At 44.1% G+C, this 27,411-nt stretch overlaps 1 protein-coding gene across 1 annotated transcript in view; it reads left to right on the top strand.

Moving 5' to 3' along the window:
* LOC120061347 (plexin-D1-like) overlaps window positions 1-27,411 on the top strand; it is a 123,373-nt gene that overhangs the window by 14,689 nt on the left and 81,273 nt on the right. The window contains exons 5-12 of the mRNA XM_039011095.1: window positions 3,996-4,125; window positions 5,153-5,330; window positions 5,441-5,549; window positions 15,662-15,761; window positions 17,585-17,683; window positions 19,766-19,858; window positions 20,023-20,116; window positions 23,291-23,448. Of these exons, the coding sequence (XP_038867023.1) occupies window positions 3,996-4,125; window positions 5,153-5,330; window positions 5,441-5,549; window positions 15,662-15,761; window positions 17,585-17,683; window positions 19,766-19,858; window positions 20,023-20,116; window positions 23,291-23,448 (961 nt within the window). The remainder of the gene's footprint in view (window positions 1-3,995; window positions 4,126-5,152; window positions 5,331-5,440; window positions 5,550-15,661; window positions 15,762-17,584; window positions 17,684-19,765; window positions 19,859-20,022; window positions 20,117-23,290; window positions 23,449-27,411) is intronic.

Here is a 27,411-nt window from a genome sequence, read left to right as displayed (position 1 = left end):
TCTATGCCTTTGTATCTCTCTGTATGTGTGTGTTATAGAAGGCATATGTGTTATTCTGCCTGTCAGTGTGTGTGTTGTGCCTCCTGTGTGTCTCTGTGAGTGTTGTGTTTTGTTTCCTGTGTGTCTCTGTGAGTGTTGTTTTTTACCCCTTGTGTGTCTCTGTGAGTGTTGTGTTTTGTCCCTTGTGTGTCTCTGTGAGTGTTGTTTTTTATCCCCTGTGTGTCTCTGTGAGTGTTGTGTTTTATCCCCTGTGTGTCTCTGTGAGTGTTGTTTTTTATCCCCTGTGTGTCTCTGTGAGTGTTGTGTTTTGTCCCCTGTGTGTCTCTGTGAGTGTTGTGTTTTGTCCCCTGTGTGTCTCTGTGAGTGTGTGTTTTGTCCCCTGTGTGTCTCTGTGAGTGTGTTTAAATGTACAGTACCAGTCAAAAGTTTGGACACACCTACTCATTCAAGGGGTTTTCTTTATTTTTACTATTTTCTACATTGTAGAATAATAGTGAAGACATCAAAACTATGAAATAACACATATGGAATCATGTAGTAACCAAAAAACTGTTAAACAAATTTTATTTTTGAGATTCTTCAAAGTAGCCACCATTTGCATTGCTGACAGATTTGCACACACTTGGCATTTTCTCACCCAGCTTCATGAGGTAGTCACCTGGAATGCTTTTCCAACAGTCTTGAAGGAGATCCCACACATGCTGAGCACTTGTTGGCTGCTTTTCCTTTACTCTGCGGTCCCACTTGAAGAAACGTACAAAGTTCTTGAAATTTTCTGGTTTGACTGACCTTCATGTCTTAAAGTAATGATTAACTGTTGTTTCTCTTTGCTTATTTGAGCTGTTCTTGCCATAATATGGACTTGGTCTTTTACCAAATAGGGCTATCTTCTGTATACCACCCTTACCCTACTGATTAGCTCAAATGTATTAAGAAGGAAAGAAATTCAACAAATTAACTTTTAACAAGGCACTCCTGTTAATTGAAATGCATTCTAGGTGACTACCTCATGAAGCTGGTTGAGAGAATGCCAAGAGTGTGCAAAGGGTGGCTACTTTGAAGAATCTCAAATATAAAATATATTTGGATTTGTTTAACACTTTTTTGCTTCCTACATGATTCCATTTGTGTTATTTCATAGTTTTGATGTCTTCACTATTATTCTACAATGTAGAAAATAGTAAAAATAAAGAAAAACCCTTGAATGAGTAGGTGTGCCCAAACTTTTGACTGGTACTGTATGTATGCATGTGTGTATGCATGTGGGTCTGTATCTGTGTATTTGACAGTATATTTCTCGTATTTTTAGGGTGTGTTGTCTGTGAGTGTGTTCGAAGCTGTCTGTCTGTGATTGTGTCTGTATCTGTCTGTCTCTGTGTATGTCTTTATCTGTCTGTCTGTGTATGGATCTCTCTGTATCTGTCTGTGTGTGGGTCACTCTGTATATCTGTCTGTGTGTGGGTCTCTCTGTATATCTGTCTGTGTGTGGGTCTCTCTGTCAATCTGTCTGTGTATGGGTCTCTCTGTATATCTGTCTGTGTATGGGTCTCTCTGTATATCTGTCTGTGTATGGGTCTCTCTGTATATCTGTCTGTGTGTGGGTCTCTCTGTATATCTGTCTGTGTGTGGGTCTCTCTGTATATCTGTCTGTGTATGGGTATCTCTGTATATCTGTCTGTGTGTGGGTCTCTCTGTATATCTGTCTGTGTATGGGTCTCTCTGTATATCTGTCTGTGTATGGGTCTCTCTGTATATCTGTCTGTGTATGGGTCTCTCTGTATATCTGTCTGTGTGTGGGTCTCTGTATATCTGTCTGTGTGTGGGTCTCTCTGTATATCTGTCTGTGTGTGGGTCTCTCTGTATATCTGTCTGTGTGTGGGTCTCTCTGTATATCTGTCTGTGTGTGGGTCTCTCTGTATATCTGTCTGTGTATGGGTATCTCTGTATATCTGTCTGTGTGTGGGTCTCTCTGTATATCTGTCTGTGTGCGGGTCTCTCTGTATATCTGTCTGTGTGTGGGTCTCTCTGTATATCTGTCTGTGTGTGGGTCTCTCTGTATATCTGTCTGTGTGTGGGTCTCTCTGTATATCTGTCTGTGTGTGGGTCTCTCTGTATATCTGTCTGTGTGCGGGTCTCTCTGTATATCTGTCTGTGTATGGGTCTCTGTATATCTGTCTGTGTGTGGGTCTCTCTGTATATCTGTCTGTGTGTGGGTCTCTCTGTATATCTGTCTGTGTGCGGGTCTCTCTGTATATCTGTCTGTGTGTGGGTCTCTCTGTATATCTGTCTGTGTGTGGGTGTGAGAGAGATCTATGTTTTAAGATGTGTAACATTCTTCTCATCAGCACGCATCTTCCTTATCACCTCCCAGACATATCTGGTGAGGAATGAGCTTCTCCTCTCAACTCATATTTTAGCTGCATTTGTTAACTCTGTTTTTCTTAAGGAGCTGTGTGTTACCATTTAAAACCTGCATGCTTTAGCAAAGTTATTGACAGGTGCTAGTGTGTGTGTGTGTGTGTGTGTGTGTGTGTGTGTGTGTGTGTGTGTGTGTGTGTGTGTGTGTGTGTGTGTGTGTGTGTGTGTGTGTGTGTGTGTGTGTGTGTGTGTGTGTGTGTGTGTGTGTGTGTGTGTGTTTGAGAGAGGGAGTTGTTTATGTATCAGTATATGAGTGTGTTAGAGTTGACAGATAAGTTGTGAATGGATTTTAGAATCAATTTCAAACAGTAATATATACCACACTTTTCCTGAGCAGCCCCAGGCATGAAGGTTTCCTCTTAAGGAAGGGAAGTAAGAAAAGTCCATTCTGATCCCTCACTGGGTTAGACAGAGGGAAACAACTCACTGGTCACTTAGTTACTGTCTGACTTTCCTGGTCAGCATCATAGCTTGTCAGTGTACATACTGTACATGTGTGTATGTGTGTGTAAAATAGGTGTGCGTGAGCAAGCCAGCGGATGTGTGTATACATTTAAATGTGCTTCTTTGTGTTTGTGGGTATGTAAGGGGTTTTATGTGGGATTGCAGATACATTCTATTCTATTCCTAGAAGAGCTGCTGACCTCATGGCTCATCCTGGTCCCTCAGCGACAGTAGGACTGAAATCTGGACATTCACTCACGCATGCAGCGAAACACACACACACGCAAACATACACACAAACAGGCACATTTACATGCATCCACACATCCGCACACTCACTTGTTTGCGCACACCTATTTTAGAACATACTTGTTAAAGTGTCAAAGGAAAGTTTGGGCGCTAAAGTCATTACATGGTGATTATCACTTCAAACTGCTGTTTTATTGTCTGTGGTTTCTCTAGTCCACTTTATCTATACTTTAAGGTTGTTGTGTTCTTGCTCTGCTCTATTCTGCACTGCAGGAGTACTAGCTGTGCTCGTTATTAGTCAAACAGTAGTCATAATATGAGCCTACCTTGCCTGATCGCTCCCACTTTCTCACAGTCTGTCTCTCATACATATGTATGCACAGATAGACACAGAAGTACACACACACATATGAATAAATAAAGACTTGGCCCGGTAGATTTTTAATTAGATCAACTGGCCCCTGATCTGAGTGCTGGAGGGGCAGGTTGTCATGGGAACATGAGTAGGTGTGTTGTGTGTGCTGAACTGACTGATAGTCCAGAACTGTCATGTGACACAATGAGATGATGAGAATCTGATACTCTGTGTGCAACAGACCAGAACACTGACTGGAGAGCAGATGAAGTGGGAAAACTGAGTAAACAAAGTTTGCAATGTGGAGCTTTATTGTTATTAGGTCCATAGAGGAGCTCATTTGAGAAGTCCTGCTAGACAGTAGTCTGGCTATGAATGGCTTTCACTATGCGATATCTCACTATCTATGTCTTCCCATAGGGAGATTATAAACATAAATGATCAGGGAAGTTGGCTTCAATTCATACTTCTTAACCAATGTACTCTCTCTCCTATGTACCCATGTACTCACTATATGCCCTGTGTGCAGGTGTTCCATCCAGAGGGAGTGTTCCGGGGGGCTGATGGTGCGCTCCTGGATCGGAATGGGTGAGGGTCCCCAGCAGTGCCCCTCCATGACCCTCACCCCCCAAGAGATCAGCCTTTCGGCTGACATCAAGGTACCAGACATGACATAATAACTGGTTTTCCTATGTCCTACATCAGTACGTTTATCAGTTCAAACAGAAAACTTGAGCAACTATTGTGAAGTTTCAGGTCAAATCAAAGTTTATTTGTCACGTGCGCCGAATACAACAGGTATAGACCTTACAGTGAAATGCTTACTTACAGGCTCTAACCAATAGTGCGAAAAAAAGGTATATGTGTGTGTGTGTGTGTAGGTAAGTAAAGAAATAAAACAACAATAAAATGACATTTGAAAATAACAGTAGCAAGGCTATATACAGACACCGGTTAGTCAGGCTTATTGAGGTAGTATGTACATGTAGGTATGGTTAATTTGAAGTAACTATGCATATATGATGAACAGAGAGTAGCAGTAGCGTAAAATCCTTCTCAGTTGTACGTACACTAGTTACATTATCAGGCTCAGACACAGGACTGTGTTGGGTATGTAAGTCAGGTAGGCTGTGATAGGTCCAGCAGCTGTCCAATTCACAGTCATCATTCAGGGCCACAAGAGCTGGGCCCCCTGCCGTCTCCCTAAACAGGAAACAGCAGGCAGGAAAGAGGAAGTAAGGGCCACAGCCAGGAAGAGATCAATTCCAAAGACAATAGAGTGCAGTTCAGTGTAGCATGTTACCATAATGTCAGTGGTCTCCAACTACTGTATCTATAGCTATGTCATCTTCCTCTCCATCTCTTTCCCCTTCTCCCCCTCTCTTCCCCCTCTTCCCCCTTCCCCCCCTCTTCCCTATATTCTACCTCTTCTCCCCCTCTTCCACCTCTTCCCCCTCTGTTTTTCTCACACATATTGAAATAGATCAGTGAGATTTACGGGCAATGCAGTGCTGCTATATGACACTGTGTTGTTCCTCAGTGTTATGTCTCTCATGTCTCTTCTCACGTAACAGTATATTTGGATGCAAGTTTATTGTGCCATCTGTCATTTGGAGACAATGTTTTCTCTCTCTCGTCCCCTCTCTCCTTCCCTTCACCCCCCTCACCCTTCCTTCTCTCCAACAGGATGTGGGGATTCTGATAAACGGCAGTGTCCCTGATCTGGTTGGTTCCCGGGTAGAGTGTGACTACGGATTGGGCGTTGCCACTGTAGCCACTGTGCACCTGGACTATGGCTCCGCCCAGATTCAGACCTGCCCCCTCCTGCCCCGGGAGAGGTACCCCCACATCCCCCCTGGCAGAGGTAAGGGCTACATGTACTGGTAGAACACTAGTTGGATTTCATCCAGTGACATCACCCCTGATCCTGAGATATGCCGAGATATGTCTCCATGTTATATGTTGTTGTGACAGATCACCTGATGGTTCCTGTGGCGATTAAGGTGAATGGCACGTCTGTGGTTTCTGGGACCTTCCTCATCTATGATTGCGAGAGGACAGGAGCGATACACCCCAAGACTGCGTGAGTGTTTCAAATCTAGGAGTCATCCAGGGTTTCTTTTAGATTTGTTCCACCATCTCATAGTGTTATCTACTAACACTTACCAAACCTTCCTAAGTTAAACCCAGTTACAAGGAACACACACACACACAAGGCCCAAAGCCCCGTCACTCGCATGAAGAAAATAAGGAAATGCAGGGTGCCTTGTGAGAATTCATTGGCGAGTGGGTAACCCGCCTCTACCATCCATTCTATTAGCCAACGTGCAATCACTGGGGAATAAACTGGATGAGCTCCGTTCAAGACAATCCTACCAACGGGACAATAAAAACTGTAATATCTTATGCTTCACCTAGTTGTGGATGAATGACGACACAGATAATATACAGTTGGCTGGGTTTTCCGTGCATCGGTAGGACAGAACATCTACGTCCGGTAAGACGTGGAGTGGGTGTGTGTGTCTGTTTGTCAATAACAGCTGGTGCGCAATGTCTAATATTAAGATAGTCTCGAGGTATTGCCGGCCTGAGGTACTGTAGAGATACCTTATGATATGCTGTAGACCACGCTATCTACCAAGAGAGTTTTCATCTATATTTTTCGTAGCCATAAATTTACCACCACAAACCGACGCTGGCACTAAGACTGTACTCAATGAGCTGTATAAAGCCATAAGCAAACAAGAAAATGCTCATCCAGAAGCGGTGCTCCTAGTGGCCAGGGACTTTAATGCAGGCAAACTTAAATCTGTTTTACCTCATTTCTACCCGCATATCACATATGCAACAAGAGGAGAAAAAAAACTCTAGACCACCTTTACTCCACACACAGAGACGCATACAAAGCTCTCCCTCGCCCTCCATTTGGAAACTCTGACCATAATTCTGTCCTCCTGATTCCTGCTTACAAGCAAAAACTAAAGCAAGAAGTACCAGTGACTCGCTCACTATGGAAGTGGTCAGATGGCACGGATGCTACGCTACAGGACTGTTTTGCTAGCACAGACTGGAATATGTTCCGGGATTCATCGAATGAGGCATTGAGGAGTATACCACCTCAGTCACCGGCTTCATCAATAAGTGCATCAATGACGTCGTCCCACAGTGACCGTACGTACATATCCCAACCATAAACCGTGGATTACAGGCAACATCCGCACCGAGCTAAAGGTTAGAGCTGCCGTTTTCAAGGAGCGGGACACCAATCCGGACACTTATAATAAATCCCGCTATGCGCTCAGACGAACAATCAAACAGGCAAAGTGTCAATACAAAAACTATTGGATGTGGCAGAACTTGTAAACTATTACGTACTACAAAGGGAAACTCAGCCGCGAGCTGCCCAGTGACGTGAGTCTACCAAATGGGCTAAATGCCTTTTATGCTCGCTTCGAGGAAAGAAGCATGCATGAAAGCACCAGCTGTTCTGGACAACTGTGTGATCACGCTCGCCGTAGCCTATGTGAGCAAGACCTTTAAACAGGTCAACATTCACAAGGCCGCGGAGCCAGGCGGATTACCAGGACGTGTACTCAGAGCATGCGCAGACCAACTGGCAAGTGTCTTCATTGATATTTTCAACCTCTCCCTGACCGAGTCTGTAATACCTACATGTGTCGGCAGACCACCATAGTCCCTGTGCCCAAAAAACAAAGGTAACCTGCCTAAATGACTACTGGCCCGTAGCACTCACGTCGGTAGCCATGAAGTGCTTTGAAAGGCTGGTCATGGCTCACATCAACACCATCATCCCAGAAACCCTAGACCCACTCCAATTTGCATACCGCCCCAACAGATCTACAGATGACACAATCTCAATCGCATTCCACACTGCCCTTTCCCACCTGGACAAAAGGAACACCTATGTGAGAAAGTTGTTCATTGACTACAGCTCAGCGTTCAACACCATAGTCCCCACAAAGCTCATCACTAAGCTAAGGACCCTGGGACTAAACACTTCCCTCTGCTACTGGATCCTGGACTTCCTGACGGGTCACCCCCAGGTGGTAAGGGTAGGCAACAACACATCTGCCACGCTGACCTTCAACATGGGGGCCACTCATGGGTGCGTGCTTAGTCCTCTCCTGTACTCTCTGTTCACCCACGACTGCGTGGACAAGCACGACTCCAACACTATCATTAAGTTTGCTGACGACACAACTTTGGTAGGCCTGATCACCGAAAATGATGAGACAGCCTATAGGGAGGAGGTCAGAGACCTGGCAGTGTGGTGGACAACAACCTCTCCCTCAACGTGAGCAAGACAAAGGAGATGATCTTGGACTACAGGAAAAGGAGGGCCGAACATGCCTCCATTCACATTGATGGGGCTATAGTGGAGTAGGTCGAGAGTTTCAAGTTCCTTGGTGTCCACATCACCAACAAACTACCGTGGTCCAAACGTGCCAAGAAAGTTGTGAAGAGGGCACGACAATGCCTTTTCCCCCTCAAGAGACTTTAAAGATTTGGCATGGGTCCTCAGATCCTCAAAAAGTTCTACAGCTGCCGCATCGAGAGCATCCTGACTGGTTGCATCACCACCTGGTATGGAAACTGCTCGGCATCTGACCGTAAGGCACAGCAGAGGGTAGTGCATACAGCTCAGTACATCACTGGGGCCAAGCTTCCTGCCATCCAGGACTTATATACTAGGTGGTGTCAGAGGAAGGCCCAAAAAATTGCCAAAGACTCCCGCCACCCTAGTCATAGACTGTTCTCTTGCTACCGCACGGTAAGCGGTATCAGAGGGCCAAGTCTATGTAAAAAAAGCCTCTTTAACAGCTTCTATCCCCAATCCATAAGACTGCTGAACAATTAATCAAATGGCCAACTGGACTATTTGCATTGAACCCCCGCTCCTCATTTGTTTTTACACTGCTGCTACTCGCTGTTTATTATCTATCCATTGTCACTTTTCCCCTACCTACATATACAAATTACCTCGACTAACCTGTAACCCCGCACATTGACTTGGTACCGGTACCCCCTATATATAGCCTCATTATTGTTATTTTGTGTTACTTTTTTTAATTAAATTTTTTACTTTTGTTTATTTAGTAAACATTTTCTTAACAACTGCATTGTTGTAAGTAAGCATAACACGGTAAGGTCTAAACCTTTTGTATTCGGCGCATGTGACAAATACAATTTGATTTGATTTGAAATAGCTGGATCATAAGTGTGAAATTTGAGGCACGCAAACAGCCCCGTCCTTGAGCAGAGTTCTCTGCCAAGTCCCTAGCATCACTCAAATGTCGGCCAAATGTCATCTATAGTCTCAATGGCATTCTCATCGCACATAGAGCGCCAATCAGAATGGGCGGCAGAGCTATAGAAACCAGTGTCAGTGTCACTGAGGGGAGCTGTGTTGTTTATATTTGTGTTGTACTGTATGTTGTTGGTTGGCTGTACAGTATCTCTCATGTTGTATGTTGCCTAGCAACATTTGTTTATTGGGATTAAATATAGTTTATTGAATTGAATAGTTTACCCTCTGTACTCAGTGAGGGTGATGTTGGTTAAATTTGTCTATGTCTATTAGCATAGTTTAAATTCAGCCTGGTCGAGGCTTTATGTGGAATGTGGAATTAATATACTGTGGAAGCAAAAGTAAGGAAATTGTAAGTAGGAGCTTTGGTTGGTTCTGTTGATGTTTTTTCATGTGGAGGCTGTGGCCTGTATGGTCTGTATGTCCGTAGCCAGCGTGACTGCTGACCACAGAGACAGGAGAGAAACTGCCCACAAAATGAGGAGGAAACTGAGCTACACTTCCTAACTTCCTGCCAAATGTATGACCATATTAGAGACACATATTTCCCTCAGATTACACAGACTCTCAAAGAATTCACAAAACAAATCCAATTTTGAACAACTCCAATATCGATTGGGTGAAATACCAGTCTGCCATCACAGCAGCAAGACCTGTTGCCACAAGAAAAGGGCAACCAGTGAAGAACAAACACCACTGTAAATACATCCCATATTTACATTTATTTATTTTCCCTTTTCTACTTTAACTATTTGCACATCGTTATAACACTGTACATGGAGTGCATTCCGAAAGCATTCAGACCCTTTGACTTTTTCCACATTTTGTTACATTAGAACACAGTGGCCTCCATCATTATTAAATGGAAGAAGTTTGGAACCACCAAGACTCTTCCGAGAGCTGGCCGCACGGTCAAACTGAGCAATCGGGGGAGAAGGGCCTTGGTCAGGGAGGTGACCAAGAATTCGATAGTCACTCTGACAGAGCTCCAGAGAAGGACAACCATCTCTGCAGCACTCCAACAATCAGGCCTTTATGGTAGAGTGGCCAGATAGAAGCCACTCCTCAGTAAAAGGAACATGACAGCCTGCTTGGAGTTTGTCAAAAGGCACCTAAGGACTCTCAGACTATGAGAAACAAGATTCTCTGTTCTGATGAAACCAAGATTGAAGTCTTTGGCCTGAATGCCAAGCGTCACATCTGGAGGAAACCTGGCACCATCCCTACGGTGAAGCACGGTGGTGGCAGCGTCATGCTGTGGGGATGTTTTTCAGCTGCAGGGACTGGGAGACTGGCCAGGATCGAGGTAAAGATGAACAGAGCAAAGTACAGAGAGATCCTTAATGAAAACCTACTCCAGAGCAATCAGGACCTCAGACTGAGGCGAAGGTTTACCTTCCAACAGGACCCTAAGCACACAGCCAAGACAACGCAGGCTTCGGATCAAGTCTCTGAATGTCCTTGAGTGGCCCAGCCAGAGCCAGGACTTAAACCCGATTGAACATCTCTGGAGAGATCTAGAAATAGCTGTGCAGCGATGCTCCCCATCCAACCTGACAGAGATTGAAGGGATCTGCATAGAAACTCCCCAAATACAAGTGTTCCAAGCTTGTAGCACCATACCCAAGACGACTCGAGGCTGTAATCACTGCCAAATGTGCTTCAATAAAGTACTGAGTAAATTATTTGAATACGTATGTAAATGGTTTATTTCCGTTTTCTAAAAACCTGTTTTTGCTTTGTCGTTATGGGTTATTGCGTGTAAATTGATGAGGGGAAAAAACGATTTAATCAATTTTAGAATAAGGCTGTAACGTAACAAAATGTGGAAAAATGTCAAGGGGTCTGAATACATTTCGAATGCACTATAGCCATAATATGACATTTGAAATGTATTTATTCCTTTGAAACTTTTGTGAATGTAATGTTTACTGTTCATTTTTTATTATTGATTTCACTTTTGTTTATTATCTATTTCACTTACTTTGGCAATGTAAACATATGTTTCCCATGCCAATAAAGCCCTTTGAATTGAAATGAGAGAGAGAGGCTTCTCTGTTCTGGAGGACAGCCAGCTGGTTTCCTATTTGCGTATTTGACCATGTTTCGGGATCTGCCTTATCTCATGAGCAGATCTCTGGATCAGTGTGTTTGTGTGTGTGTGTGCATGTGTGCGTGTGTGTGTAAATGGTGATCAGATCTGTTAACTGTTTGGATGTGTCCCTCTTGCACACTTATCATGTCGCTTTGGAGGTGTGAAAGTAGACTTGAGTATAATATACAGTATGTGTCTACCTATAAATGACTGTGTATGTGTATGCATTCAGAGGCAATCTTAGGGTTTGTTAATTTGGCTCACTTGTCAAATTAGTTTAGTGGTGTGAAAATGGACTTCTCTCCCCTCTGTGAACCTTGCCTCCAGGGAAGACCTCTCATTCTCACTGACAGGATTCACTTCCTGTGTGTGTGTGAACAAGCAGAGATTTCTATTGTGCGTGTGTGTGTGTGTGCGTGTGTGTGTGTGTGTGTGTGTGTGTGTGTGTGTGTGTGTGTGTGTGTGTGTGTGTGTGTGTGTGTGTGTGTGTGTGTGTGTGTGTGTGTGTGTGTGTGTGTGTGTGTGTGTGTGTGTGTGTGTGTGTGTGTGTATACATGTGTATGTAAGTAGGTGAATATGTGTGTGTGTTCTTTTATGCCTCTGAGGTCCACAGTGGGGTCTGATAGTGTGAAGTATTGCTGAAGGTGATAATGCCCTAAGTGCGATTCTCACATGAAGAGCACAGGGCTGCTAAATGAAGACCGCAGATTAGATTAGACTCTATCCACATTTAATCACTTCAAGCTGTGGGATCCTGAGTGGTGCAGCGTTCTAAGGCACTGCATCGCAGTGCTAAAGGCGTCACTACAGACCCGGGTTCGATCCTGGGCTCTATCACAACCGGCCGTGATCGTCCCATAGGGTGGCGCACAGTTGACCCAGCGTTGTCCAGGTTAGGGGAGGGGTAGGCCATCATTGTACATAAGAATTTGTTCTTAATAACTGATTTGCCTAGTTAAATAAAGGTTAAATAAAATAAAATAAATAAAAGTTGCTCTCTCTCTCTTAAACCTCTCTGGGATATGTGGGACGCCACCTCGCCAACAGCCAGTGAAATTGCAGGGCGCCAAATTCAAAACAACAGAAATCCCATAATTAAAATTCCTCAAAAATACAAGTATTATACACCATTTTAAAGATAAACTTATTGTAAATCCAGCCACAGTGTCCGATTTCAAATAGGCTTTACGGCGAAAGCACACCAAACGATTATGTTAGGTCAGCACCTAGTCACAGAAAACCATACAGCCATTTTCCAGCCAAGGAGAGGGCTCACAAAAGTCAGAAATAGCGATTAAATGAATCACTAACCTTTGATGATCTTCATCAGATGGCACTCACAGGACTTCATGTTACACAATAAATGTGTATTTTGTTCGATAAAGTTAATCTTTATGTCCAAAAAACCTCATTTGAAATTGGTGTGTTACGTTCAGAAATGCATTGTCTCAAACAAACATCCGGTAAAAGTGCAGAGAGCCACATCAAATTACAGAAATACTCATAATAAACATTGATAAAAGTGTTATGCATGGAATTATAGATAAACTTCTCCTTAATGCAACCGCTGTGTCAGATTTCAAAAAGGCTTTACGGCAAAAGCACACCTTGCGATTATGTTAGGTCAGCGCCTAGCCACAGAAAAACATACAGCCATTTTCCAAAGAAGGAGAGGTGTCACAAAAGTCAGAAATAGCTTTATAAATATTCACTTACCTTTGATGATCTTCATCGGAATGCACTCCCAGGAATCCCAGTTCCACAATAAATGCTTGTTTTGTTCGATAAAGTAATTTATGTCCAAATACCTCCTTTTTTTTCGCGCGTTTAGCCCAGTAATCCAAATGCTCAATGCGCGATCGCTTAGTTCAGACAAAAAGTCAAAAATGTTATATTACAGTTCGTAGAAACATGTCAAACAATGTATAGAATCATGTTTGTATCATAAATCTTCAATAATGTTTCAACTGGACAATTCCTTTGTCTTTAGAAAGAAAAAGGAACGCAGCTAACTCGATTTCTGCCAGACACCTGACTCAAACAGCTCTTATTCTCTCCCCCTTCACAGTAGAAGCCTGAAACAAGGTTCTAAAGACTGTTGACATCTAGTGGAAGCCTTAGGAAGTGCAATATGACCCCATAGACACTGTATATTCGATAGGCAATGACTTGAAAAACTACAAACCTCAGATTTCCCACTTCCTGGTTGGATTTTTTCTCAGGTTTTTGCCTGCCGTATGAGTTCTGTTATACTCACAGACATAATTCAAACAGTTTTAGAAACGTCAGCGTGTTTTCTATCCAAATCTACTAATTATATGCATATTCTAGCTTTTGGGCCTGAGTAGCAGGCAGTTTACTCTGGGCACCTTATTATCCAAGCTACTCAATACTGCCCCCCAGTCCCAAAGAAGTTAATAACTCCAGAAAGACTGAGAGAGGCTCTCTGTGTCCATTAGAATTTCACCATAACACTGTAACCGGATACGGGCTTATTTCGTTCTGCGTTTGGACTGAAGCCTGGTTCTGTGGGTCTTGCGTCTGTTTTGAAATGGTACTGTGTGTGTTTGTATTCAGAATGGTGTGTGTGTATGTGTGTGTTGAGAGTGCTCTTTCACAGCCGGGTCGATGTGATTTCTAGGTGAGGCGCTAATGGACAACTAGACGGGGAGCATTCCTCTCAGACCAAACGCCCCGGCAGACCAAACGTCTCTCTCTCTCTCTCTCTCTCTCTCTCTCTCTCTCTCTCTCTCTCTCTCTCTCTCTCTCTCTCTCTCTCTCTTTACACACTCCCCACTTTCTATCTTTTCACTCTCTCACACACTTTCCCCTCTTTTTCACCCTTTGTCTCCCTCCTTCTCACTATCCCTCGGTGTCTCTCATTCCCCCCTCTGCCCCCTTCCTCTCCCCATTTAATAACGTCTATTCTCCCTAACAGCTTTCTCCTTGACAGAGACATGATTGAGAGTGTGTGTTTAACCACAGTGCTCACCGAGAGGCCCTGAGAGTAAAAGCTCACCTGTGTGTTCAGTGTGTGTGGTATGTTCATTCCGTGTGTGAGGGTCAGGGGTGGGGGATTCAGCATGGCTCTATAGGACAAGCAAGAAAGGACAAGAAGCTAGAAAGTTTGTGAGTGAGACATTTAGTGAAAAAATATTTTAAAAAATAAGAGTCCCTGGAGTGGGTTGTCTGCTTCTAATCACCCCCACCCCACCAGAAAACACACTAGGCTTTGGCCGCATCCAGATTGTCATACCAGGATATTCGGTAATACCTGCTCTGAACACAAGGGGTGCTATATTCAAACCCCACTGAGCCTCTGTAATCTTAAGGTTATAAATGATAGCAAGTACATGTAAAATTCCATAGAGAATGCTAACTAAATGCTAACAAGCACATTGCAAACACTTTATACAGTCTCTGACCTAAACTATTTGCAGGACTGAAATCCCATCTCATAAAGTTATACAAGTAACTCAGAAATGCTACTCACAGTTTTCTGCACACACAAAACAAATATTAGACAGCAAGGCTTTTGATCCAGGAGGCAATTATCTGCTGCTACCAAGCAAAGCTTGATTTTGGAAGAAGCTAACCACTTAGCTAGATAGCTAACTAGCTACTAAATTAGCAAACCAAATGCACAACTGCAGAGCATTTAACACATTTTAGACAGTTAACTTAATAGTTATAAGATATCTAGCTGGCAAACATTTAGTTTTGAATTCCATACGGTAACTAAATCACCTGGCGCATGCTGCACAACAGTGAGTGATTCACAAAGCTCCGGTCTCTCGTCGTTGTGTGCTTGTAAACAATGAAAAATTATGTGACAGGTGAAATTAAGAACGCAATCTTCTTTATCTCCTAACGTATTGCACAAATTGGTTTAAGGTCTTTGCAAAAAGTAGCTACAAATATTCAAATGTAGAAAAAACTCCAAAGAAATAGTTTCAACGGTATTGACGGTATTAAAAAAACATCTCGTGGCTGTTTCCAAATACCCCGGTATACAGTGTATACGGCTTACCGCCCAAGTCTAACACAGACACACCACTCCACGTTCCTGCAAACCCCTCCATCTCTCCAGTCTTAATCGGCAAGCTGTACCCCTTCTCCCATGGTTGTATGGAGACAGACAGGGAATCACTGGAGGGGCTGTCACTCCAGGTGTTGGAACATCTGTCTTCCACCCGCAGGCAATAGAGACACACACAGTGGAGGTGTTCCAATTTGGGCTGCTATCTGGGAAGACACACACACAAACACGCACAAACACACACACACAGTACACACATACACACACGCGCAATCACGTACACATGCACACACGCACACACGCACACACACACACACACACACACACACACACACACACGCACGCACGTACGCACGCACGTACACACACACACACACACACACACACACACACACACACACACACACACACACACACACACACACACACACACACACACACACACACACACACACACACACACACACACATAGAGCTCCCTCAGGGATTCCAGACTGCGTAGGTCCTAATGAATAGTGGAGCTCTCTGTTTAGTATCTTCTCTCTGTGCCAGTGTAACCATGATCGACATTGCATGTTGCTTTGTCCACTGATTTGTCCACTGGGTTTGTCCACTGGGTTTGTCCACTGGGTGTGTTTGAGTGTTTACTACAGGCTCCAGGTCTCATCTGTATGTGTTTGGCCCATGTCAGATGGTCTAATTGTTATCTATGTGTGTTGTCCTGTGTTTCAGGTGTATCAGCTGTCTAAGCACCAGGTGGAGATGTTACTGGGACCAAAACAGCCACTCTTGCCTCTCCACTAAAGACGACTCCAAACCCAGCCTGCTAGAGGTGAGTTACCCCTCTGTGTTAAACCACTCCAATCAGACATACTGTATGTATAAGTAGCAATAATAAGCATGGATCAGTTCCCCACTAGTCCTGACCTTAAAGGGGCAATCCGCAGTTGAAACAATAACAAAACGGCATCCCGCCATTGTTTAAGTAAAACGCTGAAGTGTGGGACTGAAGAAATGTAACCACTCTCAAATGCATAAACAAAGCTGTGGATACAAGTCTGACCATCCATGATGTCAACATTATAGTTTCACATGTGTTATCATGTGATACAGTGTTTGTTTGCATATCAGGTTTGGCCGGGGTAGGCCGTCATTGTCAGTAAGAATTTGTTCTTAACTGACTTGCCTAGTTAAATAAAGGTTCAATTAAAATACGTACTTTGTTTACAAACATTGAAGTTAAACAAGCTTATATTTTGGCTTCTGATGGGGTACAACAGTTGAACTAAGCTCATGAGGCATTTCTAAGTTATATTCTTCAAGAATCAATGGGTACATATCATTCATTTATAAGTCCAAAACTAGATGTAGCAACGGAAGATTGCCCCTTTAAACATTAGAGGGGAAGACTTCAACTAAACCCTAGATGAGTGGCAACCAATCACAAGCTCCTATGATGATCTCAGTTCATTCTCATTTGGCATTGTAACAGCCCGGCAAGTCATGTGGTCATACCAGGTCAAAGCTATCTTACTGTTGTCAGCCATTTTTAAAACAGCCCATAAAACCTCGGGAGACATGGTTAACATACTCCCAACGAGATAATGGGCCATGTTATAGCCTCTCTGACCTTTCCAAAACTCTCTCTCCCAGTTCTTCATCGTGGTGGCTTTTGATAGGCCCACTGGAGCCAGTGTGTTGAAGAATGGGTTCACTGTTTCACAGTTTTTCCTGTCTTATGTACAATGCTGTATAAGGTTGCCATGGTGTCCAGTTAGTGTGTACTGTGCTCGAGTGTGAGGAGCTTTTATCGGAAAATGAATGTTAGTAATGATTTTTTCAAAATTGTCAAAATCTGTCATTGAAGACTGAGCTCAATATTAAACCTATTTTTTCAGACCTCTTTTGAGAAAAACATCTGACAAGCTTTAATTGTGATGAGAACACCTATCCCTTTAACTATTGTTATGTTACGGCAAGACAAGCTCGTTAAGTTCATTATAGCTATCACAGCCCCCCTAGACACTCCTCACCTCCTCTGAGCATACCTATGCCCTGACAGCATCACCGCTGTGGTACAGCCAGCCACCCCACTCTTCTACTGCCTTTGGTGTTAGAGCCAAGAGTGTTAACACACAGCTATGTCCCTCTGCCACTATTAGGAGCCCCACTCACAGGCAGCTGTTCTGAAAGGAGAGGAGAGGGTCTGATTGGGTCCAGAGAGACTGATGTACTCAACTGGAGGAGTGTGGTTAGGTGAGTCAGAGTGAGTTAGTCGGGCCATACCATGACAATAAATGTCCTGACTGAAAAATAAAAGTAATATCTTCATCAAAATAATATTCCTTTCTTAATCGAAATAAAAGTCCTATCTTAATCTAAGTAAAAGTCCGATATGAGGTTCTGTAAAGATGGTCAGAAATAAAGTCTGAGTTCAGGTCTTCTGCTTTGAGCCCCATCCTGCCATTCTTCCGCCATCTTTGCCATCTGGTGTGTCTCACTGCCCTCCACTTTAGGATGTTGTTGTTTCCCTCTGAGCAGAGCAGAGCTTCACCCTCTTATTTCCTCCTCCTCCTCTCAGCCACATAAACAGGACAGGTGTTTTACATTGTTTTCTTTAACCCATGAGTGTTTGTATCACGTCCCGTCCTCCAGAATTCTGCTTCCTGTCCAAGCCTTGTGGCCAAGGATGTTCCACCATCACCCTCAGGGATAACCCAAGACTTCACCCTGTCGCTAAGCAACGTGGAGCAGGTACAGTGTACCCTTACCCTTGTTAGATATTATCCTAAATGTGGTACAGCCGGATAGGACTAAAGTAACTCTTGGTCTTAGAGGGAGATTGGTGGGAATCATAGTCATCAATCCCTAAATGGTTGCTCTTTGGGAGTGAGCTGAGACAGCTGCAGTTACTATGTGGGAGAGGTTAGAACCAGAATGATACCTCGTAGCTGTCTGTTCCCACCAGGTTCTCACCTCGTAGCTGTCTGTTCCCACCAGGTTCTCACCTCGTAGCTGTCTGTTCCCACCAGGTTCTCACCTCGTAGCTGTCTGTTCCCACCAGGTTCTCACCTCGTAGCGGTCTGTTCCCACCAGGTTCTCACCTCGTAGCTGTCTGTTCCCACCAGGTTCTCACCTCGTAGCTGTCTGTTCCCACCAGGTTCTCACCTCGTAGCTGTCTGTTCCCACCAGGTTCTCACCTCGTAGCTGTCTGTTCCCACCAGGTTCTCACCTCGTAGCGGTCTGTTCCCACCAGGTTCTCACCTCGTAGCTGTCTGTTCCCACCAGGTTCTCACCTCGTAGCTGTCTGTTCCCACCAGGTTCTCACCTCGTAGCTGTCTGTTCCCACCAGGTTCTCACCTCGTAGCTGTCTGTTCCCACCAGGTTCAATCAATCAATCAAATGTATTTATAAAGCCCTTTTTACATCAGCCGATGTCACAAAGTGCTGTACAGAAACCCAGTCTAAAACCCCAAACAGCAAGCAATGCAGATGTAGAAGCACGCTGGCTAGGAAAAACTCCCTAGAAAGACAGGAACCTAGGAAGAAACCTAGTGAGGAACCAGGCTCTGAGGGGTGCCTAGTCCTCTTCTGGCTGTGCCGGGTGGAGATTATAACAGAACATGTCCAAGATGTTCAAACGTTCATAGATGACCAGCAGGGTCAAATAATAATAATCACAGTGGTTGTAGAGGGTGCAAACAGGTCAGCACCTCAGGAGTCAATGTCAGTTGGCTTTTCATAGCCGATCATTCAGTTAGAGACAGGTTCTCTGATGTCTTATCTCTCAGTATGTATACAGTCATTTACAGACATATGGAGACATTCAAAGAACATATAGCAATCTTTAGTACTATTCAGCCTATCTTTCTACTTTTGTACATTTTGTACCTTCAGACAATGATTTCAGATCAGTCTGTATAACCCTAATCCTAACCTCAACATATTGAATGTGAGACAGAAGCTGATATTGTATCTGTGATGAGGGTCTGACTCTGTTAGCATGTGACATTCCATCCCTGACTAGTTGCCAGGTCTGGTCAGTCGTAACTATAACCCTGTGCCCTTTCACACACTCTCCCACTGGATTTATATTGTGATAGAGAGTCACACACACACACACACGCACACATACACACACTTTACCGCCCAGATGTTGATGAATATGATGAATATGAATTATACATGATTCTGAATTTCTGCCTGGCAGGGACAATTATCCTGTGCTGTTTAGATGTTTTGCATTCTTCCCCTCCCAGGGTTGTCAATGGTTACCAGAGTTGTTCAGGGGGACACAGTTTTCTCCCAGCCAGGTTCCTGTTATTATGTCTCAGTTGACACCCTATTCCCTACATAGTGTTCGTACATGTATAGAATGAACCCAGGAAGATCAACCCTGCTCAACTAATGGGTATCTAGCTCAACTAGATGGAACAGCCACTATGCTGATAATGGAACTAGAACAAGCACATTCTCCGAACAAAGAGACATCTCCAATCTCCAATACAAACATGTCTAACTATGTGAAAACATGGAGTATCCTTGGTGCCAGGCTGTTGCTGCTGTAGCTTTCTTGCCAATGTTGTCTAGCCAATGTTTGGCATGGATCCATCCAATTGCAAAGCAGTCGGCTGAAGCAGAAACAGACTGTCAATCAAGCTAGGATGGGGAAAATAAAGACCTAGCAACATTTCTGAAGGCAAAATATCTATCCCAAAATGTGTTTCCACAAACCCCTGTTTTCCTGGGTGATGTCAGACTGCGGCAGCCTCATGATTGGTTTATAAATTAAGGTTTTATTGTCATGAGGACTGTTCGGTTTGTTTTGTTCTGTAGCAGGAGGAGCTTGAGTGTGACTTTGGGAGTGAGCAGCGGTACGAGGCTCGATGGCTGAACAGTGTCTCAGAGGTCAAGTGCAGTGGAGTGATGGTGAGTACAACCAATCACCTTCCTAGGAGCACGTGTCACTCAACACAATTTTGGTGAAGGTGCCAGTCAGAAATAAGATGTTTAGTGTATGGCCAAACAAAGCCATGCTTACTGGTTGTGTATGGTGAAATGGCCAATCAGCGAGCTTGTTTCTGTCCATGTAGCTTACCACAGCGGAGAGGAGTCAGGTGTTTCAGCTCAGCCTGCGGAGAAAGGGACACCTGGACAAGTACATTGACAGCCCTAAACCCATGACCGGTAAGATTATACACACACATACACAGGCATGTGCACACACACACACACACACACGCACACGCACACGCACACGCACACGCACAAGCCTAGTCCCAGATGCTAGTATATTCTCAATGTTAACAGGCCAGGTATTTGCCATGTGAGCCCTGAGAGCAGAAGAACTGACCTACAGCCAGAAGAACTGCATACTTTACTACAGGACTAATGCTTCATACCATACTCACTGCTCAGTCATCAAAACACACAAGCACAAATGGTTTCTCTGTGGGAGGTGCTGGAACATGAACACGCACATCTGTTTCTCTGGATTTCTGTTATGTCTTCCCTCTCTGTTTCTCTGGGTTTGTGTTATATATCTTCCCTCTCTGTTTCTCTGGGTTTGTGTTTTGTCTTCCCTCTCTGTTTCTCTGGGTTTGTGTTATATCTTCCCTCTCTGTTTCTCTGGGTTTGTGTTATATCTTCCCTCTCTGTTTCTCTGGGTTTGTGTTTTGTCTTCCCTCTCTGTTTCTCTGGGTTTGTGTTATATCTTCCCTCTCTGTTTCTCTGGGTTTGTGTTTTGTCTTCCCTCTGTTTCTCTGGGTTTGTGTTATGTCCTCCCTCTCTGTTTCTCTGGGTTTGTGTTTTGTCTTCCCTCTCTGTTTCTCTGGGTTTGTGTTTTGTCTTCCCTCTGTTTCTCTGGGTTTGTGTTTTGTCTTCCCTCTCTGTTTCTCTGGGTTTCTGTTGTGTTATATCTTCCCTCTCTGTTTCTCTGGGTTTGTGTTATGTCCTCCCTCTCTGTTTCTCTGGGTTTGTGTTTTGTCTTCCCTCTCTGTTTCTCTGGGTTTGTGTTTTGTCTTCCCTCTCTGTTTCTCTTTGTTTGTGTTATATCTTCCCTCTCTGTTTCTCTGGGTTTGTGTTTTGTCTTCCCTCTCTGTTTCTCTGGGTTTCTGTTTTGTCTTCCCTCTCTGTTTCTCTGGGTTTGTGTTATATCTTCCCTCTGTTTCTCTGGGTTTGTGTTTTGTCTTCCCTCTCTGTTTCTCTGGGTTTGTGTTATATCTTCCCTCTCTGTTTCTCTGGGTTTGTGTTATATCTTCCCTCTCTGTTTCTCTGGGTTTGTGTTATATATTCCCTCTGTTTCTCTGGGTTTGTGTTTTGTCTTCCCTCTCTGTTTCTCTGGGTTTGTGTTATGTCTTCCCTCTCTGTTTCTCTGGGTTTGTGTTATGTCCTCCCTCTCTGTTTCTCTGGGTTTCTGTTTTGTCTTCCCTCTCTCTTTCTCTGGGTTTGTGTTATATCTTCCCTCTCTGTTTCTCTGGGTTTGTGTTATATCTTCCCTCTATCTTTCTCTGGGTTTGTGTTATGTCCTCCCTCTCTGTTTCTCTGGGTTTGTGTTTTGTCTTCCCTCTCTGTTTCTCTGGGTTTGTGTTATATCTTCCCTCTATCTTTCTCTGGGTTTGTGTTATGTCTTCCCTCTCTGTTTCTCTGGGTTTGTGTTATGTCCTCCCTCTCTGTTTCTCTGGGTTTCTGTTTTGTCTTCCCTCTCTCTTTCTCTGGGTTTGTGTTATATCTTCCCTCTCTGTTTCTCTGGGTTTGTGTTATATCTTCCCTCTATCTTTCTCTGGGTTTGTGTTATGTCCTCCCTCTCTGTTTCTCTGGGTTTCTGTTTTGTCTTCCCTCTCTCTTTCTCTGGGTTTGTGTTATATCTTCCCTCTCTTTTTCTCTGGGTTTGTGTTATATCTTCCCTCTCTGTTTCTCTGGGTTTCTGTTATGTCTTCCCTATCTGTTTCTCTGGGTTTGTGTTATATCTTCCCTCTCTGTTTCTCTGGGTTTCTGTTTTGTCTTCCCTCTCTGTTTCTCTGGGTTTGTGTTATATCTTCCCTCTATCTTTCTCTGGGTTTGTGTTATGTCCTCCCTCTCAGTTTCTCTGGGTTTGTGTTTTGTCTTCCCTCTCTGTTTCTCTGGGTTTGTGTTTTGTCTTCCCTCTCTGTTTCTCTGGGTTTGTGTTATGTCCTCCCTCTCTGTTTCTCTGGGTTTGTGTTTTGTCTTCCCTCTCTGTTTCTCTGGGTTTCTGTTTTGTCTTCCCTCTCTGTTTCTCTGGGTTTGTGTTTTGTCTTCCCTCTCTGTTTCTCTGGGTTTGTGTTATGTCCTCCCTCTCTGTTTCTCTGGGTTTGTGTTATATCTTCCCTCTCTGTTTCTCTGGGTTTCTGTTTTGTCTTCCCTCTCTGTTTCTCTGGGTTTGTGTTTTGTCTTCCCTCTCTGTTTCTCTGGGTTTGTGTTATATCTTCCCTCTCTGTTTCTCTGGGTTTGTGTTATATCTTCCCTCTCTGTTTCTCTGGGTTTCTGTTTTGTCTTCCCTCTCTGTTTCTCTGGGTTTGTGTTTTGTCTTCCCTCTCTGTTTCTCTGGGTTTGTGTTATGTCTTCCCTCTCTGTTTCTCTGGGTTTGTGTTATATCTTCCCTCTATCTTTCTCTGGGTTTGTGTTATATCTTCCCTCTCTGTTTCTCTGGGTTTCTGTTTTGTCTTCCCTCTCTGTTTCTCTGGGTTTGTGTTTTGTCTTCCCTCTCTGTTTCTCTGGGTTTGTGTTATATCTTCCCTCTCTGTTTCTCTGGGTTTCTGTTTTGTCTTCCCTCTCTGTTTCTCTGGGTTTGTGTTTTGTCTTCCCTCTCTGTTTCTCTGGGTTTGTGCTATATCTTCCCTCTCTGTTTCTCTGGGTTTGTGTTATATCTTCCCTCTCTGTTTCTCTGGGTTTCTGTTTTGTCTTCCCTCTCTGTTTCTCTGGGTTTGTGTTTTGTCTTCCCTCTCTGTTTCTCTGGGTTTGTGTTATGTCCTCCCTCTCTGTTTCTCTGGGTTTGTGTTATATCTTCCCTCTCTGTTTCTCTGGGTTTGTGTTTTGTCTTCCCTCTCTGTTTCTCTGGGTTTGTGTTATATCTTCCCTCTCTGTTTCTCTGGGTTTGTGTTTTGTCCTCCCTCTCTGTTTCTCTGGGTTTCTGTTTTGTCTTCCCTCTCTGTTTCTCTGGGTTTATTTATATTATGTTGAAAATATGTTTAATCCAAAGGAACTGACATAGGTTCAGTATGATATACGCAGCCCATGCGGTGATGTAATGGAGCCCTTTCAAATAGCCTATGTGTCCTAGCAGAATGTATTGTGTTAATAAAGCCCTCCCCTTTGTCCCCTCCCTCTCCTTCTGTCTCTCAGTGGAGGTGTACAACTGTGGGGTCGGCAGTGGGGATTGTTCCCAGTGTTGGGGACGTGAGGACCAGGGTCATCTGTGTGGCTGGTGTGACAATATCTGTAGAACCAGGGATGACTGCCAGTATATGAGTAGTCAGTGTCCTGACCCCGAGATCACCAAGGTAGGAATACACACACACACACACACACAATGGCCCATCCGCGAGATCCATAAGACTGGACACGTCTAACTGTACTGTACATACTCATTCATGCAATTCTCCATCCCGTCATTGTTGACCTAGGGCCTAATTTAGAACAGGAAGTGGTGGTGTGTCACATGACCTGTCACATGGCGCTGTACCCTGCCTTTCCTCTGTCTTGTGATTGGGGCTTATTTTGGAAGGGGAGGTGTTATTACAGAGCTTCATTAAACCAAGTCAGTCTGAAACATCACTCTTTACTGTACAACTCCCTGACTGAATGACACCTCAGCACAGTCACAGCACTTAGGCACTGGCCCTTATGGAGGAACAACACAACAGATCTGGAGGGATGACAGAGGGCATGGGAACACTTAGCCACTGTCTAACCCTGTCTGTCTGTCTGGGCAAGTGCGTGCGTGTGCGTGTGCGCGTGCGTGCGTGCGTGCGTGTGTGTGTGTGTGTGGAGTTCTGTGCATACCATGTTGGTATTGAGCTCGGTACGCAGTCACCCACAGAAATAGAATAGAGCAATATACATTACCGATGTGATCACACTACAACCACATGGGTCAGGGGAATGAATGTGTTTATTTGGATGCAGATCTCACTGTGGTCAGCTCCTAGTGGTCATTAACCCCAGTCAGCTGAACACATGGGTTCAACTCTTCAGTTGGATTCATCTGAATGACTGTGCTCCTTTCTATCAAGGCTTCTGAATATCTGTGGTTATGTCCCTATGTTTGAACTGCCAGGCATTAAAGAGTGTTTAGAGTTGCAATCAGACCCGCTGTTGAATGCTGCCTTTATCTGTGCTGCAGACAGGAAGTACGGCTCACATGAGGCTCAGTTGGCCTAAACACTTCCTGTAGATAAAACCTGCCTGGCCTGGCCAAGCAGGGGAACAAATGAGTCTGACACACACACATGCGCACACACACACACATACATACACACTAATACTCAACTAATCTATAGCATCTTACACACATGGGTACACCTTCATTCAAAGGCCAGCAAGGGTTTAGAGCCACAACATACAGACCAGTTGGCGTTTTTTAGGGGGTAGATCCGCTTTAATATTGCAGATAGATTGCAGCTTCCAACAATGTAATTGCCTGCATCATTTTCAATCCCCCATATATTTTTGGGATATACAGTACCAGTCAAAAGTTTGGACACACCTACTCATTCAAGAGTTTTTCTTTATTTTTGTTTTCTACATTGTAGAATAATAGTGAAGACATCAAAACTATGAAATAACACATATGGAATCATGTAGTAACCAAAAAAGTGTTAAACAAATCAGGTGTAACAACACATGCACAGGATCAATACATCCGAACATCACACCTGCGGGACAGGTACAGGATGGCAACAACAACTGCCCGAGTTACACCAGGAACGCACAATCCCTCCATCAGTGCTCAGACTGTCCGCAATAGGCTGAGAGAGGCTGGACTGAGGGCTTGCAGGCCTGTTGTAAGGCAGGTCCTCACCAGACATCACCGGCAACAACGTCACCTATGGGCACAAACCCACCGTCACTGGACCAGACAGGACTGGCAAAAAGTGCTCTTCACTGGCAAGTCGCGGTTTTGTCTCACCGAGGGGGACTGTCCGATTCGCGTTTATCGTGGAAGGAATGAATGTTACACCGAGGCCTGTACTCTGGAGTGGCATCGATTTGGAGGTGGAGGGTCCATCATGGTTTGGGGCGGTGTGTCACAGCATCATCGGACTGAGCTTGTTGTCATTGCAGGCAATCTTAACGCTGTGCGTTACAGGGAAGACATCCTCCTCCCTCATGTGGTACCCTTCCTGCAGGCTCATCCTGACATGACCCTCCAGCATGACAATGCCACCAGCCATACTGCTCGTTCTGTGTGTGATTTCCTGCAAGACAGGAATGCCAGTGTTCTGCCATGGCCTGCGCAAGAGCCCGGATCTCAATCCCATTGAGCACGTCTGGGACCTGTTGGTTCGGAGAGTGAGGGCTACGGCCATTCCCCCCAGAAATGTCCGGGAACTTGCAGGTGCCTTGGTGGAAGAGTGGGGTAATATCTCACAGCAAGAACTGGCAAATCTGGTGCAGTCCATGAGGAGGAGATGCACTGCAGTACTTAATGCAGCTGGTGGCCACACCAGATACTGACTTACTTTTGATTTTGACCCCCCTTTTGTTCAGGGACACTATTCAATTTCTGTTAGTCACATGTCTGTGGAACTTGTTCAGTTTATGTCTCAGTTGTTGAATCTTGTTATGTTCATAAACATATTTACACGTTAAGTTTGCTGAAAATTAACACAGTTGACAGTGAGAGGACGTTTCTTTTTTTACTGAGTTTATATATACACATCTTTTTTTTTTTTTTTTTCACTAACCCTACCACCCCTCCCCTAATTGGAGTAAACTAATGAACAACAACACTTAGGCTTCTACTTCCAGCCTTTATATACATTTTACAGACACAATCTATTTTACAATAATTATATTTTGTTTGTTTTTACTCCTATCCTTCGCTAACCTCAATCCCTCCCATCTATTTCTGAAGATCATGCAGTTTGATTTATTTTTGCCATATATTTTTAACTGCTGTTTCACAAAAGTTTTTAACCGATATACATTTTACTGACATGGTATATTTTACATGAGTTATCGTGTTGTTATTAGTACCACCATTCAGCTCCACTCAACCCATCCCATCTACATGTATATCCTAACACCATCCATATTGGATTTATTTTTGCCATATATTTTTAAACTGTGCTGATCCTTTCTATTCTCATAGTTTCTACAGATTGTAAATGAAAGATTAATACAATTCTAAAAGTATTACTCTTTTATTGATCTATTGACTATGACTTTTCAAATCACCCAGTAGTGCTATTTGCAGAGTTAGCTCCAGGTAAATGTTGCAATTCTTCAGCCATTCCTGGAACTGCGAGCAAAATCAAGCTATGTATGGACATTACCATAACAAATTATCTAATGATTCTGTTTCTTCGCAGCAAAATCTGCAGAGCTAGGATGGTTGTATCCCTCATATATAAATATATATATATATATATATACACTGCTCAAAAAATAAAGGGAACACTAAAATAACACATCCTAGATCTGAATGAATGAAATATTCTTATTAAATACTTTTTTCTTTACATAGTTGAATGTGCTGACAACAAAATCACACAAAAATTATCAATGGAAATCTAATTTATCAATTTATCAATTAAAGTGGAAAACCACACTACAGGCTGATCCAACTTTGATGTAATGTCCTTAAAACAAGTCAAAATGAGGCTCAGTAGTGTGTGTGGCCTCCACGTGCCTGTATGACCTCCCTACAACGCCTGGGCATGCTCCTGATGATGTGGCGGATGGTCTCCTGAGGGATCTCCTCCCAGACCTGGACTAAAGCATCCGCCAACTCCTGGACAGTCTGTGGTGCAACGTGGCGTTGGTGGATGGAGCGAGACATGATGTCCCAGATGTGCTCAATTGGATTCAGGTCTGGGGAACGGGCGGGCCAGTCCATAGCATCAATGCCTTCCTCTTGCAGGTACTGCTGACACACTCCAGCCACATGAGGTCTAGCATTGTCTTGCATTAGGAGGAACCCAGGGCCAACCGCACCAGCATATGGTCTCACAAGGGGTCTGAGGATCTCATCTCGGTACCTAATGGCAGTCAGGCTACCTCTGGCGAGCCCATGGAGGGCTGTACGGCCCCACAAAGAAATGCCACCCCACACCATGACTGACCCACCGCCAAACCGGTCATGCTGGAGGATGTTGCAGGCAGCAGAACGTTCTCCACGGCGTCTCCAGACTATCACGTCTGTCACATGTGCTCAACCTGCTTTCATCTGTGAAGAGCACAGGGCGCCAGTGGCGAATTTGCCAATCTTGGTGTTCTCTGGCAAATGCCAAACGTCCTGC

This window comes from Salvelinus namaycush, chromosome 16 (assembly GCF_016432855.1).
Source record: "Salvelinus namaycush isolate Seneca chromosome 16, SaNama_1.0, whole genome shotgun sequence".
In the NCBI taxonomy this organism is placed as follows: Eukaryota; Metazoa; Chordata; class Actinopteri; order Salmoniformes; family Salmonidae; genus Salvelinus; species Salvelinus namaycush.
Note: the sequence above shows the minus strand (reverse complement) of the source record. Positions and strands in the feature narration are given on the sequence as shown.